At 40.6% G+C, this 19,892-nt stretch overlaps 1 protein-coding gene across 1 annotated transcript in view; it reads left to right on the forward strand.

Annotated features, from left to right (window-relative positions):
- Positions 1-3,431: 3,431 nt before the first annotated feature.
- LOC138853128 (ankyrin repeat domain-containing protein 17-like) overlaps positions 3,432-19,892 on the forward strand; it is a 31,880-nt gene continuing 15,419 nt past the window's right edge. The window contains exon 1 of the mRNA XM_070087997.1: positions 3,432-3,631. Within this exon, the coding sequence (XP_069944098.1) occupies positions 3,474-3,631 (158 nt within the window). The 5' untranslated portion in view covers positions 3,432-3,473. The remainder of the gene's footprint in view (positions 3,632-19,892) is intronic.

Here is a 19,892-nt window from a genome sequence, read left to right on the forward strand (position 1 = left end):
CTCTTCTACACACCCTAATCTGAGCCTCACTATCCTCATAAAAGCTCTTTACAACATTTAGTAACTTACCACCTATTCCATATACTTGCAACATCTGCCACATTGCTCCTCTATCCACTCTTATCATATGCCTTTTCTAAATCCATAAATGCAATAAGAACTTCCCTACCTTTATCTAAATACTGTTCACGTATATGCTTCAATGTAAACACTTGATCTACACATCCCCTACCCATTCTGAAGCCTCCTTGCTCGTCCGCAATTCTACATTCTGTCTTAACTCTAATTCTTTCAATTATAACCCTACCGTATACTTTTCCTGGTATACTCAGTAAACTTATTCCTCTATAATTTTTACAATCTCTTTTGTCCCCTTTCCCTTTATATAAAGGGACTATACATGCTCTCCGCCAATCCCTAGGTACCTTCCCCTCTTTCATACATTTATTAAACAAAAGTACCAACCACTCCAACACTATATCCCCCCCTGCTTTTAACATTTCTGTCATGATCCCATCAGTTCATGCTGCTTTACCCCCTTTCATTCTACGTAATGCCTCACGTACCTCCACCACACTTACATTCTGCTCTTCTTCACTCCTAAAAGATGGTATACCTCCCTGGCCAGTGCATGAAATTACCGCCTCCCTTTCTTCCTTAACATTTAAAAGTTCCTCAAAATATTCTCGCCATCTACTTAATACCTCCCTCTCCCCATCTACTAACTCCCCTACTCTGTTTTTAACTGACAAATCCATACTTTCCCTAGGCTTTCTTAACTTGTTTAACTCACTCCAAAATTTTTTCTTATTTTCCTTAAAATTTCTTGACAGTGCCTCTCCCACTCTTTCATCTGCTCTCCTTTTGCACTCTCTCACCACTCTCTTCACCTTTCTTTTACTCTCCATATACTCTGCTCTTCTTATAACACTTCTGCTTTGTAAAAACCTCTCGTAAGCTACCTTTTTCTCTTTTATCACACCTTTTACTTCATCATTCCACCAATCACTCCTCTTATCTCCTGCACCCACCCTCCTATAACCACAAACTTCTGCCCCACATTCCAATACTGCATTTTTAAAACTATTCCAACCCTCTTCAACCCCCCCACTACTCATCTTTGCACTAGCCCACCTTTCTGCCAATAGTCGCTTATATCTCACCCGAACTTCCTCCTCCCTTAGTTTATACACTTTCACCTCCCTCTTACTTGTTGTTGCCACCTTCCTCTTTTCCCATCTACCTCTTACTCTAACTGTAGCTACAACTAAATAATGATCTGATATATCAGTTGCCCCTCTATAAACATGTACATCCTGGAGCCTACCCATCAACCTTTTATCCACCAATACATAATCTAACAAACTACTTTCATTACGTGCTACATCATACCTTGTATATTTATTTATCCTCTTTTTCATAAAATATGTATTACTTATTACCAAATTTCTTTCTACACATAGCTCAATTAAAGGCTCCCCATTTACATTTACCCCTGGCATCCCAAATTTACCTACTACTCCCTCCATAACATTTTTACCCACTTTAGCATTGAAATCCCAAACCACCATTACTCTCACACTTGATTCAAAACTCCCCACGCATTCACTCAACATTTCCCAGAATCTCTCTCTCTCTCCTCTACACTTCTCTCTTCTCCAGGTGCATACACGCTTACTATAACCCACTTTTCACATCCAATCTTTATTTTACTCCACATAATCCTTGAATTTATACATTTGTAGTCCCTCTTTTCCTGCCATAGCTTATTACCTTCAACATTATTGCTACTCCTTCTTTAGCTCTAACTCTATTTGAAACCCCTGACCTAATCCCATTTATTCCTCTCCATTGAAACTCTCCCACCCCCTTCAGCTTTGTTTCACTTAAAGCCAGGACATCCAGTTTCTTCTCATTCATAACATCCACAATCATCTCTTTCTTATCATTTGCACAACATCCACGCACATTCAGACTTCCCACTTTGACAATTTTCTTCTTCTTATTCTTTTTAGTAATCTTTACAGGAAAAGGGGTTACTAGCCCATTGTTCCCGGCATTTTATGTATATATATTTATATATATATTATATATATATATATATATATATATATGTATATATATATATATATATATATATGTATATATATATATATATATATATATATATATATATATATATATATATATATATAATATATATATATATATATAATATATATATATATATATATATAATATATATATATATATAATATATATATATATATATATATATATATATATATTATATATATATATATATATATATATATATGTATGTATATATATATATATATATATATATATATATATATATATATATATATATATATATATATATATATATATATATATATATATATATATATATATAATTATATATTATATATATTTTTTTTTTTTTTTTCAACAAGTCGGCCATTTCCCATCTCCTTTCTCCCTTCCTTTTCTTCCCTTTCCCCAGCCTTTTTTTTTTCCCTTCCATCTCCCCTGTTTTTTCCTTCCCTCTTTCCCCCTCCTTTTTTCCCCTTTCTCCCCTCCTTTTCTTCCCCCACTCCCTCTCCTTTTTTTCCCCCTTCCCCTCTCCCCTCCTTTCCTTCCTTTTCTTTCCTTCCCTCTCTGACCCCTCCTTTTCTTCTCACCCCCTGTTTTCCTTCCCTCTCTTTTTGTTATCCTCTCTTTCCCCCTTTTTGTTTTCTTCCCTTTCCCCCCCTTTTTTCCTTCCCTTTTCTCCCCCTCCTTTTTGTTCCTTCCCTTTCTCCTTCTTTTTTTCCTTCCCTTGCTCCCCCTCCATTTTTTTCTTTCCCCCTCTCCTCTCCTTCTCTCCCTTTCCTTCTCTCCGTTTCCTTCTCTCCCCCTCCTTTTTTCCCTTCCCTCCCTGTCTTTTCCTTCCCCACTTTTTCTTTCCTACCCCCTCTTCCCCTTCTTTTCTAACCTTCCTTCTCTCCCCTCATCACATTCTCCCCCTCCTTTTTTCCCTTCCCTCCCTCTCTTTTCCTTCCCCACTTTTTCTTTCCTACCCCCCCTTTCCCTTCTTTTCTAACCTGCCTTCTCTCCCCTCATCACATTCTCCCCCTCCCTATCTATCCTTCCCTCTCCTCTCTTCTCCCCTCCCCTCCGCTCCCCTCCCCTCCGCTCCCCTCCCCTCCCCTCCCCTCCCTTGCTCTCACTCTACCTTTCTTTTTTCACTTACCCTTTCTACCTCTTTATTTCTGGCTCTCTCACTCAATTTCATATGTACATTCAGACTTTTGCTGTCTTCTTTGACTATTTCTGACTCAGTGAAATATTATGGAGGCAAGGGAAAGTAGTATTGTAGTACAGTTTGTGCTTATTGTTTGGTTTGCCATTGCTGGAATTTGTAAATCAGTTCAAGTACAATATGTAACAAGCTCTGGTGTATCTTGACACAGACTGGATTAACACCTTTGATGGAGGCTGCCAGTGGAGGGTACGTAGAGGTAGGACGTGTGCTGTTGGACAAGGGCGCAGATGTCAATGCTCCACCCGTACCTTCTTCTCGAGACACGGCACTTACCATTGCTGCAGATAAAGGCCATTATAAATTTGTAGAACTACTTATCCAACGGTAAGTATTCGTACTAAATAAGGCAGTGTTAATTTATTCCATACCCAGTTATGCAGTTTACAGATTTCAGTGCATGGGTATACTGTATTAAGAAATGTACGTGTTTTCTTTAGTCGGAGGAAAAATAAGGGGAATATACCAGAGTATAGCGGTACCAGTTTGTATGTATGGATGTGAAGCATGGGTTTTGAAAGTTGCAATAAGCAGGAGGGTAGAGGCAATGGCACATTCAAGAGCAACATGTGTTTTAATTATTATTCAGAGAATTTGAAGTGTAGAAATTAGAAGATGGTGTGGGGTCAAGGGCTGAGAAGGGGCTGTTGAAAGGAAAGTGGAGAAGAATCCTTTTTCTGTAAGCCATATATAAGAGATGATTAAAATGCTTTGAGCAAGGGGCTAGTAACCCCTTCTCCTGTATAAATTACTGAAGATAAATAGATGTGCAGCTTCTCAGACACAAGCTTACTCTTACCACATTCCTGTTTAACACTTGTACACTCCACAGTCACTACAGTCTTCCATTTCCACATCACTATCCTTTGCATGCATTTACCCACACCACATCCCTTCATTCCACACACTCGGGTACTTATTACGCTCACCACAACTCTTCCTGCACTACAGCCTAGACCCACAGTTACTTTTTCTACAAACTTCCAGCACCACTTGTCCATGCACCTAATACCCTCACTATAACAGTGAGAGGGTAGAGAACATGTATAAAGTGCTGGATCAGATATGATGTTGCCTGTGCCTGTACTTCTCTTAATGCAAACCACCCTAAACACACTTCTCCCTCAGTCTTACCCATCCTCCTAGTCAGCATCTATGTATCACTTCAATTTAAAATCTCAAATGTGTGATTTGGATACCAGAATACAAACTTGGTTTATTGACTCAGTTTTAAGATGTTCTTGTTGGATCTCTGTATTGTTAGAAACTTTTGAAGTGTAAACATAAGACAGAGACCCAAGAAGAGCATCTGAGAAATCAACGGTCAAAAAATGAAGTTTATATTCTAGTATCCAAGTCACAACGATCTGATACACAATATAACCATATCAAAGGCAATACACTCAGATCACAACATAATAGAGGTACAAACATGTATGCACAGGGCTCCTGACCATCAAAATGTGAGCAGTCATGAAGGTCTCTTCACAATTGTATATATTTCTAGACAATAGAAAATGACCAGGGCGGATGAAAATGCTCACTTGTCAGTGTGTCGAATCGAAGAAGACGACGAGAGCTGTCGTGAGATGGGAAGGAAGAAGGATAAGGAAGGATGGAAATAACTGGAAAAGGATGGGAAGGAGGGGAAGAGGAGGAATCAAGGCAAGTAGCCCAACCACTTTGGGACATGGGGTACCGAAGTACTAGAGGTGTAGATGGAGAGGCTTGAATGATGTCGTTACTTGGCTGTCTAGGAGAGGATGGTGAAGGCAGCAGCAGGAGCTGAGAGTGTCAGTAGGCAGCAAGCAGGATCAGTTAGTTATTCTCTTGATCTGGTTGTCAATGCTTTGAATTTTGTTCTAGAGAGTTGTCACACACACATGGGAGAGCTGTAGAAGAGTTCGTTTGGTTTGGAGTTGGTGGATTATCTGGTTGACGGTAGGGAATGGCTTTTCGTCGGTTGTGTACATTGCAGTGTTGTCTTGGAGATGTTGGATGAGTTCTAGGCGAGTCATTGGGCTGGGGTATTGTGTCGTGGTGAAGAACATGAGTCCTTTGTGTTTAACCCATAGTGTTCCAGGTAATCGACGTGAGGGAGGTCGAGAAGGCGGTGGTGGAGTTGAGGAAGATGGTGTTGAGTCAGTGTGATTGTTACAATTTGAGTACAATTTCAGTACATAAGATAAGTGTCTGAACAAAGATTGGCTATGTAATCACAAGAACTATTATAAATTGTAATTATCAGAACATAAAAATTATACAAATTAAAATAAAAATGGGAAAAAAAGGCAAATTGGCAACACTTCTCCAAGCGGCAGGACTGGATGTTGCCATCAGGTGAGCATCCAGAGCCAACTTCACGGTCTTATAACTTGGAAAGTACTGATCGTAAAAAAAAAAAATTTCTTATACTACACAGAAAATATTCCTCTTTAATTTAAAATAAAAAAAGCTATTTTTTTATTTTTCAAAATATTCAGAGCGCCATGCAGGCAAACGTAGATCTACGTATGGACAGTTTAAGGGTTACGCAAACAATACTTCAGCTGGCCAGGAATCAAAGCCCTGATACTCGGCCAGCCTATCGAGTAGCTTGCCAAAATTCCAAGATACTCTGGGGTTCGATTCCCGGCCAGTCGCAGTATTGTTATTGGCTTAAAAACACTTGTATGTGGAGGCATAAATATGTGCACTGCTCGTAAAAACTGGTATTCCAAACAGGAGAAGAAATTATTAGTAGTGTATTTTCTGTGGCCACATATGTATACGCTTGCATCAGGGGTGACATATCCAGTATACGTATGTGTAAATATCAGAATACAGCGGAATCTCGGCTTACGAATTTAATCCGTTCCGTGACCTTGTTTGTATCCTGATTTGTTCGTGTGCTGAGTCAATTTTCTTCATTTAAATTAATTGCATTGCAATTAATCCGTTCCAGCCTCTCAGGAGGTATGACAAAATAATGCTAATATCAACTCTACAGCTTAGTTATCTATTACAATTCATCTAATATGACATAATAAACAATATTAATAACATAGAAACATGATACAGTGGCCTCTCAATAATCGTCCAGCCCACAAGTCGTCCATTTCGGAAATAGTCCCGTTATTTCGTCTAAACATTGGCTCGCAAATGGTCCATTAACTCGCTAATCGTCCTTCGTCTGGGACGCGTACTCACGCCCTGAGCCGCCTGGGCCTGCCTTCCCAGCCAGTGTGCCATTGTTTACCAGTGAGCAACGGTCCCCTCACTTGCTCCTATGAAATATTTCACAATATTCCATTGATTTTAGTGCTTGCAAGTGCAAAATAAGCTACCATGGCTCCAAAGAAAGCTTCTAGTGCCATCCCTTTGGTAAAGAATGTGAGAAACACATATAATTTATGAAAAAGTTTGTAGAAAAATACAAAGGTGGTGGTGGTAGAGTGGAAGCAGTTGTGATAGTGGTAGTGATGGTGGTAGAAGGTAGTAGTGATGGTGGTAACAGTTGTAATAGTGGTAGAAGGTGGTAGTGATGGTGGTAGAGGCTTCTTTCTTTAGTGATTCAGCGATTCTACCAACTCCTTCAATGTTGTTGGAGTTATATAGGGCTACAGAAAACACCACCGCCTCAGCTGCTGCTTCACCACCATTATGGACGGCTTGCTCTCGGTGGCCCTTATATAAATACCCAACAACAACACAACACCTCTCGTGACATACGTAATGACTTATTTTATTCATTCTAGAGTATATTCCTTGTTTCTATGTTATTAATATTGTTTATTATGTCATATTAGTTGAATTGTGATAGATAAATAAGCCGTAGAGTTGATATTAGTGTCATATTCTCCAACAATAAACTTGCCATCCTTCCCTCACACAAACAAGTCTCCAATAAGAACATAAGAAAGGAGGAGCACTGCAGTAGGCCTGCTGGCCCATACAAGGCCGGTCCTTCACAAATCCAACCCACTAACAGAACAAATACTACCCAAGCAATAAGCTCAGGTGCAAGTCCGACTCAAATCTAACCCCTCTCACTCGTGTATTTAACCAACCTAAATTTGAAACTACTCAAGCCATAGCATTTAGAACATAAGAAAGGAGGAACACTGCAATAAGCCTGTTGGCCCATACTAGGCCAGTTCTTCACAAATTCAACCCACTAACAGAACAAATGTTACCCAAGCAACAAGCTCAGGTGCAAATCCGACTCAAATCCAAACCCCTCTCACTACAAGAGTGTATCAGTCTGTAGTGGAAGGAAGGCAGGGTAGGGGTCGGCCTAGGAAAGGCTGGAGGGAGGGGGTAAAGGAGGTTTTGTGTGCGAGGGGCTTGGACTTCCAGCAGGCATGCGTGAGCGTGTTTGATAGGAGTGAATGGAGACAAATGGTTTTTAATACTTGACGTGCTGTTGGAGTGTGAGCAAAGTAACATTTATGAAGGGGTTCAGGGAAACCGGCAGGCCGGACTTGAGTCCTGGAGATGGGAAGTACAGTGCTTGCACTCTGAAGGAGGGGTGTTAATGTTGCAGTTTAAAAACTGTAGTGTAAAGCACCCTTCTGGCAAGACAGTGATGGAGTGAATGATGGTGAAAGTTTTTCTTTTTCAGGCCACCCTGCCTTGGTGGGAATCGGCCATTGTGATAATAATAAAAAAATAAATTTGAAACTACCCAATGTTTTAGCTTCAATCACCCTAATAGGCAGACCATTCCACTCATCAACTACCCTTATTACCAATGTTCATTTATACATTTTATTAGTGCTTTACATTTATTTGGCATTTTTTTTATGCATGTAAATCTATATTTATGCTAGAGAAGTGACCCCTGAAGTGACCTAGAGTCCTTATGGAGGGGGAGTCCCCTTCCAAACAATAACCTCTCTTCCCTCTCTCCTCCTCCCTGTCTTCCATTCATCAACAACAGCCTTCAATAAAGGTAACTGTCATGTTGAATGTTCATTCTTTTGTGCATGTAAATCTATCTTTTAGGTAAAAAAAAAATTGTTGATACTTCTGGGTGTCTGGAACGAATTAATTGGATTTACATTATTTCTTATGGGGAAAATTGATTCGAAAATCGTCTATTTCGATAATAGTCCCACTTCCAGGAATGGATTAAGGATGATAATTAAGGGACCACTGTATATACTCTAGAATGAATAAAATAGGCCATAATATGGCAAGTGATGGCGATGCCGGCAGCGGCAGAAAGCATCTGCCGTTTACTCTCCCACTGAATCTTCCCTGTCCATAACCCCACACCTAGCTTGTGTTTATCTATGATTAGTGGTGAGGTTGTCACACATGTAACCACAGGTGTGGTCAAGACAGATGTATACAGTGGACCCTCAACCAACGATATTAATCCGTTCCTGAGAGCTCATCGTTAATCGAAATTATCGTTAGTTGAGTTGATTTTCCCCATAAGAAATAATGGAAATCAAATTAATCCGTGCAAGACACCCAAAAGTATTGAAAAAAAAAATTTTACCACATGAAATATTAATTTTAATATGCACAAACTGAAGAAGACATGTACAATTACATGACACTTACCTTTATTGAAGATCTGGTAATGATTGATGGGATGAGAGGAAGGGAGACTGTGGATGGTGTTAGTGTTTAGAAGGGGAATCCCCTTCCATTAGGACTTGAGGTGTCAAGTCCTTTTCCGGGGTTACTTCCCTCCTTCTTTTAATGCCACTAGGACCAGCTTGAGAGTCACTGGACCTCTGTCGCACAACATATCTGTCCATAGAGGACTGTACCTCCCGTTACTTTATGACATTCCTAAGTGTTTCACAACATTGTCAGTGTCGCAATTGAACACTTGTTCAGGTTTCAGTTCTTCACTGTCTATGTACTCCTTGAATTCCTGCACATATTTTTCAGCTGCTTTTTGGTCCAAACTGGCAGCCTCACCATGCCCTATCACACTATGTATGCCACTACGATTCTTAAATCTCTCAAACCAACCTTTGCTGACCTTAATACATACGTATTATTATAATTATCATTATTAATACAGTGGACCCCCGCCTTACGATATTAATCCATTCCTGAGAGCTCATCGTAAGCCGAAATTATCATAAGGCGAATTAATTTTCCCCATAAGAAATAATGGAAATCAAATTAATCTGTTCCTGACACCCCAAAGTATGAAAAAAAATTTTTTTTTTACCACATGAAATATTAATTTTAATACACACTAACTGAAGAAGACATGCACAATTACTACTCTACTATTTGTAGATGAATGGTTCAGAGAACTGACATGTTGATAAATTAGACACATGTGCAACTCTTGGGTATCTTTATTGAGGAAACATTTCGCCACACAGTGGCTTCATCAGTCCATAAGTAGGAGAAACTTGAAGAACAGGAGGAGAATGAGGTAATCAGTCCCTCAACCTTGAGTCAATGTGTTCAGTCCATCAATCTTGAATAGAATACAGCATATGAGTGGAGAAGCAGCTTATAAAACGTATGGCAGGAGAGGTGCAGCAGTCACAGGTGGTGTCACATTTGTTCAATGTGGAAGTAAGTCGTGCCCAAGAATTAGGCAAGCGAAGAATTCCTAAGTATTAAGATCCCAAGAAGTTGCAGTGTCTGACAGGTTTGTAGATGAATGGTTCAGAGAACTGACATGTTGGTAAATTAGGACCAGCTTGAGAGTCACTGGACCTCTGTCGCACAACAAATCTGTCCATAGAGCTCTGTACCTCCCGTTCCTTTAAGACTTTCCTAAAATGGGCCATAATATTGTCATTGTAATAGTCACCAGCACGGCTTGCAGTAGCTGTGTCAGGGTGATTTTCAACCACAAAGGTTTGCAGTTCAACCCACTTTGCACACATTTCCTTAATCTTCGAAGTAGGCAACTTCCTCAATTTCTCTCCCCTCCTCTGAAGCAGTTTCCTCAGGTCTGGTCTCTTGCTGTTGAAGATGATCTTGCAGCTCTTCAGTGGTTAGTTCTTCATTGTCCTCCTCCACCAACTCTTCCACATCCTCCTCACTAACCTCCAACTCCAAGGACTTCCCAATGCCACAATGGATTCCACAACTGGCATATGTTTCTCTGGGTTAGCCTCAAACCCTTCAAAATCCCTTTCTTCTACACATTCTGGCCACAGTTTCTTCCAAGCAGAGTTCAAGGTCCTCTTAGTCACTCCCTCCCAAACCTTACCTATAAGGTTTACACAACTGAGGATGCTAAAGTGATCTTTCCAAAACTCTCTTAGAGTCAATCGAGTGTCTGAGGTCACTTCAAAGCACTTTTGAAACATAGCTTTTGTGTAGAGTTTTTTGAAGTTTGAAATGACCTGCTGGTCCATGGGCTGCAGGAGAGGAGTGGTATTAGGAGGCAAAAACTTCACCTTAATGAAGCTCATGTCCCTAAAAAGTCGCTCTGCCAAGTCTGAAGGATGACCAGGAGCATTGTCTAATACCAGGAGGCACTTAAGGTCCAATTTCTTTTCCAGTAGGTAATTTTTCACAGTGGGGGCAAATGCATGGTGCAGTCAGTCATAGAAAAAGTCCCTAGTGACTCATGTCTTACTGTTTGCCCTCCACAGCACACAAATTAGCCTTGACAACATTGTTTTGCCTGAATGCTCTGGGAGTTTGAGTGATACACCAATAATGGCTTCACTTTGCAATCACCACTAGCATTAGCACACGTCAGAAGAGTAAGCCTGTCTTTCATAGACTTATGTCCTGGGAGTGCCTTTTCCTCCTGAATAATGTAAGTCCTGCTTGGCATTTTCTTCCAAAACAGGCCTGTTTTGTCGAAATTAAACACTTGTTCAGGTTGCAATTCTTCACTGTCTATGTACTCCTTGAATTCCTTCACATATTTTTTAGCCACTTTTTGGTCCGAACTGGCAGCCTCACCATGCCTTATCACATTATGTATGCCACTACGATTCTTAAATCTCTCAAACCAACCTTTGCTGACCTTAAATTCACTCGCATCACCACTAGTTGCAGGCATTTTTCTAATTAAATCTTCATACAACTTCCTAGCCTTTTCACACATGATCGCTTGAGAGATGCTATCTTCTGCTATCTGTTTTTTGTTTATCCACACCAATAACAGTCTCTCAACATCTTCTATCACTTGCGATCTCTGTTTCGAAAACAAACTTGCACCTTTTGCAAGAACAGCTTTCTTGATTGCCGTTTTGTTGGCCACGATAGTAGCGATGGTTGATTGGGGTTTGGTATACAACCTGGCCAGCTCCGAGACACTCCCTCCACTTTTGTACTTAGCTATTATCTCTCTCTCCATTTCCATAGTAATTTTCACCCTTTTTACCACAGGGTTGGCACTAGAAGCTTTCTTGGGGCCCATGGTGACTTATTTTGCAGCTACAAGCACTAAAAACACTGTGATAATATGAAATGTACCAAATGTATGCTTAGATGCGACTGCACTGGCTGGCTTGTAAACACTTGCACGCATGCGGCAGCTGAGGCCACACGAGACGCATCCCGGACGAATCATGCGAGGTGAGTTTTTTATCATGAGGCGAGGTAAAATTTTTGTGTTCAAATGCTTCGTATAGCGGATTTAACGTAGCGCGATGCATTCGTAAGGCGGGGGTCCACTGTACGTATTATAATAATTTATTATTAGTATTATTATTATTAATTTAGGGAACTGGAGCACAGATCCAATTCCCTAGATCAAGAGCCTTTCACCATATACATACTAATAATTATTATAATAACTATAATAAAAAATAATACAATATAATAATAATAATAATAATGAGAAACTTCAAAAGGCTGCCAGTAGTTGGTGCCACCATCAGCAAAACATTGGTAACCACTACTAGTACACTTCTCACCTGTCTAGAGTTAGTACTAGGTTAAGTCTGCCCAAAATGCCATGGCCGATAGTGGCTTTCTTTGCTCCAATCATATTATTTCATATGTAAACACATATTGTAGCCTTTGCAAATAAATAAATATTTATTTATTTAACCCTGTCAGGGTCCGTCCCGTAGATCTACGGCTTTACGTTCAGGATCCAAACCGTAGATCTACGCCAAAATTCTAGCGGCGTCAAATTTAGCATGAAAATGCTGGTAGGCCTACATGTGAGAGAACGGGTCTGTGTGGTGTGTGTGCGCCGTAAACAAAAATTCTAAGCGCCCGCATAGCATTGTGGGAATACCAGCTCAGTTACCTTTGTTCACCATGCCTCGTTGCAAGGCAGCTCTCACTCCAAGGAAAATTGGGACTCTTCTCTTCCTATCTGATAGTTCTGACTGATGGAAGTGGAAAGGAAGACGAATTCTTTGGCTTTGATCAGTTAGTGACCGAAAGGAATGACCAAGATATCGATAATAGTGCAGAAAACCCTGACGATCCTCAGCCTTCTGCCTCTGGTGTGGGCACTCCTCAGTCACGGTCAGTTGTACCTCATCGCAAGAGAAAACTATTATTTTCGCGTAATGATGATAGTGATGTGGGTTGTGATTTTATTGCTCTTGACGATCATTCAAGTAGTGATAGTGAGGAAACATATTCACCAGTGAAGCGTCCGTATATACGCTGCCGCATGAGCTCGGCGTATATATGTGTTCCCTATGCAGTGCCCAGGGGACAGAGTACATCCCGTGGCCCCACACCAGGAATAGACAGTGAAAGTAAGGATGATGTGGCTGCACTTGGCATGGATAGACCACAGGCATCAGTAGGTGGTGGTAGTGGTGATGGTAGTGCCATGGCCATGCGTGACTCACCAGCCCAGGCTGGGACCCACGCTGCTGACTCCTCAGTTGAAGAACAAAGCGGAGCATCAGTCACCAGCCCACCACAACCACAACTACTAGCACAACCAGCCTACGATGTCCAGTATCCACCAGCAAACCGTATCTGGGATTGGCAGCAAAATCCCAATTTTGTTCCCAAGCCCCACCACTTTGATGACTCTCAGTGGAATTCTACCTACTTGTCCCCTTGGAACGATGGCCAATGAACTGGAATTCTTTGAACTATTCTTTGACCAGCCCTTGATGGAAACTATTGTCAGGGAAAGTAACAAGTATTTTGAGTACACCATGGAAAATACGATCATATCACCACAGTCATGACTACACCGGTGGAAAGAGACGACTGTTGCAGAAATGTATTTGCTTTTTGCAACAATAATGCTTATGCCTCATGTCTATAAGCATAATATAAAAGCATACTGGTCTGCAGATCGGCTGATTTATACCCCGGTCTTCAGTGAAATCATCCCAGTGAACAGGTTTATCTTATTGTTACGTATGTTACACATCTCTGACAAAACCAGGCCTGACAGAAGTGACAGGTTATATAAGATTAGAAATGTTTTTATGTATCTGAAAGAAAAGTTCAACATGTACTTTTATCCATTCAAGAATCTTGTACTTGACAAATCTTTGATTTTGTTCAAAGGTAGACTGTCATTCAAACAGTATATACCGAGCAAGAGGAAACGCTTTGGTATAACACTGTTTGTACTCTGTGACTGTGACAGTGGCCTGGTGTTGGATATTGTTGTATACACGGGAAGTAAAACATTGAAAGATACCAGGATGTTATTGGGTATCTCAGGTGACATAGTGAGGTAGCATGATGGCACCTTGGTAAGGGGCATACATATATACCGATAACTGGTACACAAGCCCTTTACTCGGCGATTTTTTGCAAGTGAACAAGACAGATGTGTGTGGCACAGTGCATTCTAATCATAAATATATGCCCAGGTTCAACCCAGGTGCTCGTGGTAATGAGGCGCAGGTGTTTACTGCCAGTGACATCATGGCATTACGGTGGCATAACAAACGAGATGTCACATTGTTGACAACCATTCACCGTAACGAAATGCAAGACATTGGCAAAGTTGGTAGAATGACTAATGAACATATTCGAAAGCCAGTGACAGTGATTGATTATACACAAAACATGCGCTTGGTTGACAAATGTGACATGCAGATTGGCTTTGTTGATTGTGTTCATAAGAGTTATGAGTGGTACATGAAACTTTTCTTCCATCTCATGGACATTTCAATGCTCAATGTATATAATATGTACCAAGTGAAGACTGGCAACAGACCACCATATGGTGAATTTTGTCTGTCTGTCTGTTAGAGAACTCATAATGAAGTACCAGGTAACAACACCTGCTATACAACAATGTCTTCGAACTCCTTAGGATATACCCAAGCGTTTGAGGAGGGAAGGTGATCATTTCATAATACAGCTTCATGCAACTAAGAAGAAATTTGCTCAGAAGGGATGCATTGTCTGTGCACAAACAAAATGACAGCAACAAAGACACAAAGACACTCGGTTTATGTGCGAGGAATGTAAGGTACCTCTGTGCATGGTGCCTTGTTTCAAGGAGTTCCACAAGCTCCAGCAGTTCTACAAACATGTCCAGTGATTGTAAATATGTAAATATATGATAGAACATTAGTATTATACAAGATTTGTGCATGTTTATTGTAATAAACAAAAGTGGTAAACAATAATATAACTTTAGTGCAGTTATTGTGTTCAATACAGTGAGTTTATATATATACATTATATACAGTATTGGTCTCTCAGGCTCCAAATGTTAGTAGGAAAGGAAAAAAATTTGAAAAAAAAAAAAAAACTATAAAAAACGTAAAATAAAGTAATGCGAGTATGTGGAAATCGTCGATGTTGCCACTACCCGGTCATTTTGGGTCAGCTTCTCGGCACTGTATCTCTAAGTACTGATCAGAAAAAATTTTTGTTGTTGTTTTATTAACTTCACTTTTTTTTTTTTTTTTTTTTTTTTTTTTTTTTTTTTTTTTTTTTTTTTTTTTCAAAAATTTCTTGGACACTGAGGCACCCCTTCCGATTTTGGCCTTGGACCCTGAAAGGGGTTAAGGAACCTCCCTTGAGGGAGAAGTTTGCATCCTAAAATTTCCTTCACATCCAGAAGCAAAAAATCGACCAAACGATGGTTCGTATCCTGAAAAATTCGCATGGTGGGGCATTCGTAAGCCGAAGTTCCCTTGTATATTTTTGTAAATGTTGGTATATATGTATGTAAATATCAGAGCAGTAGTAATGTTCCACATTACTGCTGTTCTGATATTTACATACATATATACAGGCACTGGGTATGTTCCTAGAACTGTTTCATTCTGTGGAACTCTTTGAAACACGGCACTATACACAGCAGTGTTTTGAACTCCACACCCATAAAACAAGTGTTTTTCTGGGCATCTTGTTGTGTGTGCAGACATAACACCTCTTCAGAGCCCATTTGTCTGTAGCAGTTGTCGTTAGGACTTGTACTCGTTGGAATGCAGGAGAGAGAGATGTATGATAATCTATACTTGGAAAATCCTGGAAGGAATGGTCCCGAATATGCACACAGAAATCGCTCCCTACGAAAGTAAAAGACTGGGCAGGTGATGCAAAATACCCCCAATTAAAAGTAGGGGCGCCATTGGTACACTAAGAGAAAACACCATAAGTGTCTGGGGCCCAAGACAGGGTATAGTGTAAACCCCTGCGTTGACTGGTTCATGGTGCTTGGATTTTGTTCCTGGTTAGGTCCTTTACTGAAGTGCTGGAATGATGGCAACTCTAGTGTTAGCTTGTGCAAGTACTTTAGAAACGTTCAAAGCAACCTGGCTGTTGGGAAGAATTATAACTTTGTTAGGAGTGGTGTTGGTTGCTTTGAACGTTTCTAAAGTACTTTCACAAGCTAACACTAGAGTTGCCATTGCTTCCAGCACTTCAATAAAGGACCTAACCAGGACAAAATCCAAGCATCATCAACCAGTCAACGCAGGGGTTTACACTATACCCTGTGGAGGCTGCGGCAGGATTTATGTAGGTGAAACAGCAAGAAACGTCAAAACCCGCCTCAATGAACACATGCACGTAGGAACAATAACTTGAACAACGCCTGCATACAACACCAAAATTCCACCAATCATCTCATGAAATTCAGGGACGCCCGATTAGTGATCAAAGAAACTAATTTCCGCAGACGCAAGTGCCTTGAATCAGCACTAATTGCTATTTCTAATACAATTAAACAAAACAAAGGCAGCTTCACCATCTCTGAAGTTTTAGCAAGAATCCTCCTGAAAACAGTAAACCCTGTCATCACATAGTCTCTCCTGCTAATACTACACAAGCACATTACAGAAAATGAACATTGAAACAGGCCTTCTCTAATCTAGCCTCCAATAGAAATATTTGTGTAACCTATTTTTATGTTACCCAAGTAATAGCATTTATATCCTTTTACTCATGTGCAAGTTAATTGTTCTACCATATTGTATTACTACTACAACTTATATCACTAGTATTGCACCTCACTCTGAGCTTATATATACCCTCTGTGTCCATGTACTTGACAAAGCTCCTGGAGAAAGAAATGTTGCCACAGTAAAATGTCACATTAGTTGCACTTGTGTCCTTTTACTTTACATATTGTCGGTAATTCTACCAACATATATACGATAGGGTTATTATTGTAAGAATTAGAGGTAAGACAGAGGGTAGGATTGCAGATGAGCAAGGAGGCTTTAGAGTGGGTAGGGGATGTGTAGATGAAGTATTTACATTGAAGCATATATGTGAACAGTATTTAGATAAAGGTAGGGAAGTTTTTGTTGCAGTTATGGATTTAGAAAAGGCATACGATAGTGGATAGGAGAGCAATGTGGCAGATGTTGCAAGTGTATGGAATAGGTAGTAAGATACTAAATGCTGTAAAGAGTTTTTATGAGGATAGCGAGGCTCAGGGTGTGTAGGAGAGAGGGAGATTACTTCCCGGTAAAAGTAGGTTTTAAACAGGGATGTGTAATATCACTATGATTGTTTAATATATTTACAGATGGGGTTGAAAAAGAAGTAAATGTTAGGGTAGGTGTGTAAAGGTAGAAAATTCAAAGTGAACATAGATATGAGTAAGTTGATGAGGGTATCAAACGATTTAGATAAAGAAAAATTGGATATCACATTGGAGAGGGAGTATGCAAGAAGTGAATGTTTTCAGATATTTGGGAGTTCACTTGTCAGTGGATGGGTTTATGAAAGATGAGGTTAACCATAGAATTGATGAAGGATAAAAGGTGAGTAGTACATTGAGGTATCTGGAAACAAAATACGTTATCCATGGAGGCAAAGAAGGGAATGTACAAAAGTATAGTGGTACCAACACTCTTATATAGGTGTGAAGCTTGTGTTGTAAATGCTGCAGTGAGGAGGTGGCTGGAGGCAGTGGAGATGTCCTGTCCAAGGGCAATATGTGGTGTAAATATTATGCAGAGAATTCATAGTGCAGAAATTAGGTGACGTGGAGTTGCTAGAAGTATTAGTCAGAGGGCTGAAGAGGCATTGTTGAGGTGGTTTGGTCATTTGGAAAGAATGGAACAAAGAATGACTTGGATAGCGTATAAATCTGTAGGGGAAGGAAGGCGGGGTACAGGTCGTCCCCAAAAAGGTTGGAGGGAGGGGGTAAAGGAGGTTTGTGGGCAAGGAGCTTGGACTTCCAGCAAACATGCGTGAGTTTGTTAGATAGGAGTGAATGGAGACAAATGTTTTTTGGGACCTGACGATCTGTTGGAGTGTGAGGAGGGTAATATTTTGTGAAGGGATTCAGGGAAACCAGTTAGTCCTGGAAATGTTTAGTACAATGCCTGCACTTGAAAGGAGGGGTTTGGGATATTGGCACTTTGGAGGGACTTTTAAACTGCGGTCTCTGCAAAGACAGTGATTATGTATGAGCGATGGCGAAAGTGTTCAATGATGATGAAAGTATTTTTCTTTCTCTTTGGGTTTTTCTTTCTTTTTGGGTCACCCTGCCTTGGTGGGAAACAACCAATGTGTTAAAAAAATATATATACTGATTGCATAATATCAAAGACTCGTCAATGACAAGGTTCATGAAGGAATAAAAATATGATTCACCTCATATTTCGGATGGGTCTATGAAAGATGAGGTGAATCATAGAATTGATGAGGGGAAAAGAGTGAGTGGTGCACTTAGGAGTCTGTGGAGACAAAGAACTTTGTCCTTGGAGGCAAAGAGGGGAATGTATGAGAGTATAGTTTTACCAACGCTCTTATATGGGTGTGAAGCATGGGTGATGAATGTTGCAGCGAGGAGGAGGCTGGAGGCAGTGGAGATGTCATGTCTGAGGGCAATGTGTGGTGTGAATATAATGCAGAGAATTCGTAGTTTGGAAGTTAGGAGGAGGTGTGGGATTACCAAAACTGTTGTCCAGAGGGCTGAGGAAGGGTTGTTGAGGTGGTTTGGACATGTAAAGAGAATGGAGCGAAACAGAATGACTTCAAGAGTGTATCAGTCTGTAGTGGAAGGAAGGCGGGGTAGGGGTCGGCCTAGGAAAGGTTGGAGAGAGGGGGTAAAGGAGGTTTTGTGTGCGAGGGGCTTGGACTTCCAGCAGGCATGCGTGAGCATGTTTGATAGGAGTGAATGGAGACAAATGGTTTTTAATACTTGACGTGCTGTTGGAGTGTGAGCAAAGTAACATTTATGAAGGGGTTCAGGGAAACCGGCAGGCCGGACTTGAGTCCTGGAGATGGGAAGTACAGTGCCTGCACTCTGAAGGAGGGGTGTTAATGTTGCAGTTTAAAAACTGTAGTGTAAAGCACCCTTCTGGCAAGACAGTGATGGAGTGAATGATGGTGAAAGTTTTTCTTTTTCAGGCCACCCTGCCTTGGTGGGAATCGGCCAGTGTGATAATAAATAAAAAAATAAATATTAAACTTCTGTTTCAGATATGTAAAAACATATCTAATCATGTATAACATGTCATTTCTGTCAGACCTTTTCTCTGAAAAGTGTAGCATACGCAACGGTAGGATAAATCTGTTGACAGGGTTAAGAGTGCTGAAGGCTGGGGCACAAATTAGGTGGTTAGTGGACCAGTATGATTGAATATTATGCTTATACACACTTGGCACAAGCAGTATTGTGGCAAAGGAGAGAAACATATCAGCCACATTTGTCCTTCCACCAGTCTAGTTGTGATTGTGGTGAAACTAACGTGTTTGCCATCATATACTCAAAGTAGCTGTTGGTTTCACTTGCAGTAATTTCCATCAAGGGTTGATTGAAAATTGTTCAAAGAATTGCAGCTCACTGACATTGTTCCTGAGGGTACAGTTAGGCAGGATTCCACTGTGAGTGAGTTCAAATTTGTGGGGATTGGGCAGAAAACTTGCATCTTCTTGCCAATCCCAATCATCATTATCACTGTTGTTGGGCCCTGGGATGTACTCAGTCTACTTGGGTTAATAAATGGCACACTACCAGACTGCTTGTGGTGCTGTATAAATTAGCACTTCACACCTCTTCAAGGGGGGCTCCTTGGCGTGGTGAAGAGGCTCTTGGTCTGAGGAATTAGACCTGTCGGTCTTCTTCCTCAGACCGAACCTAATTAACCCCCCAATCTCCCCTCCCCTATCCCATCCTCCCCTTTTTCCTTTCCTCCTCCTCCTCCCCACCCCTCCCTTTTGCCCTTCCTCTTTTTGGCCTTTGGGATTTCTCCCACAGGCACGCTAGTTCCTAGGTAGGGGAAAGGATACCGGGGTT

Source organism: Cherax quadricarinatus, chromosome 23 (assembly GCF_038502225.1).
Source record: "Cherax quadricarinatus isolate ZL_2023a chromosome 23, ASM3850222v1, whole genome shotgun sequence".
Lineage (NCBI taxonomy): Eukaryota > Metazoa > Arthropoda > Malacostraca > Decapoda > Parastacidae > Cherax > Cherax quadricarinatus.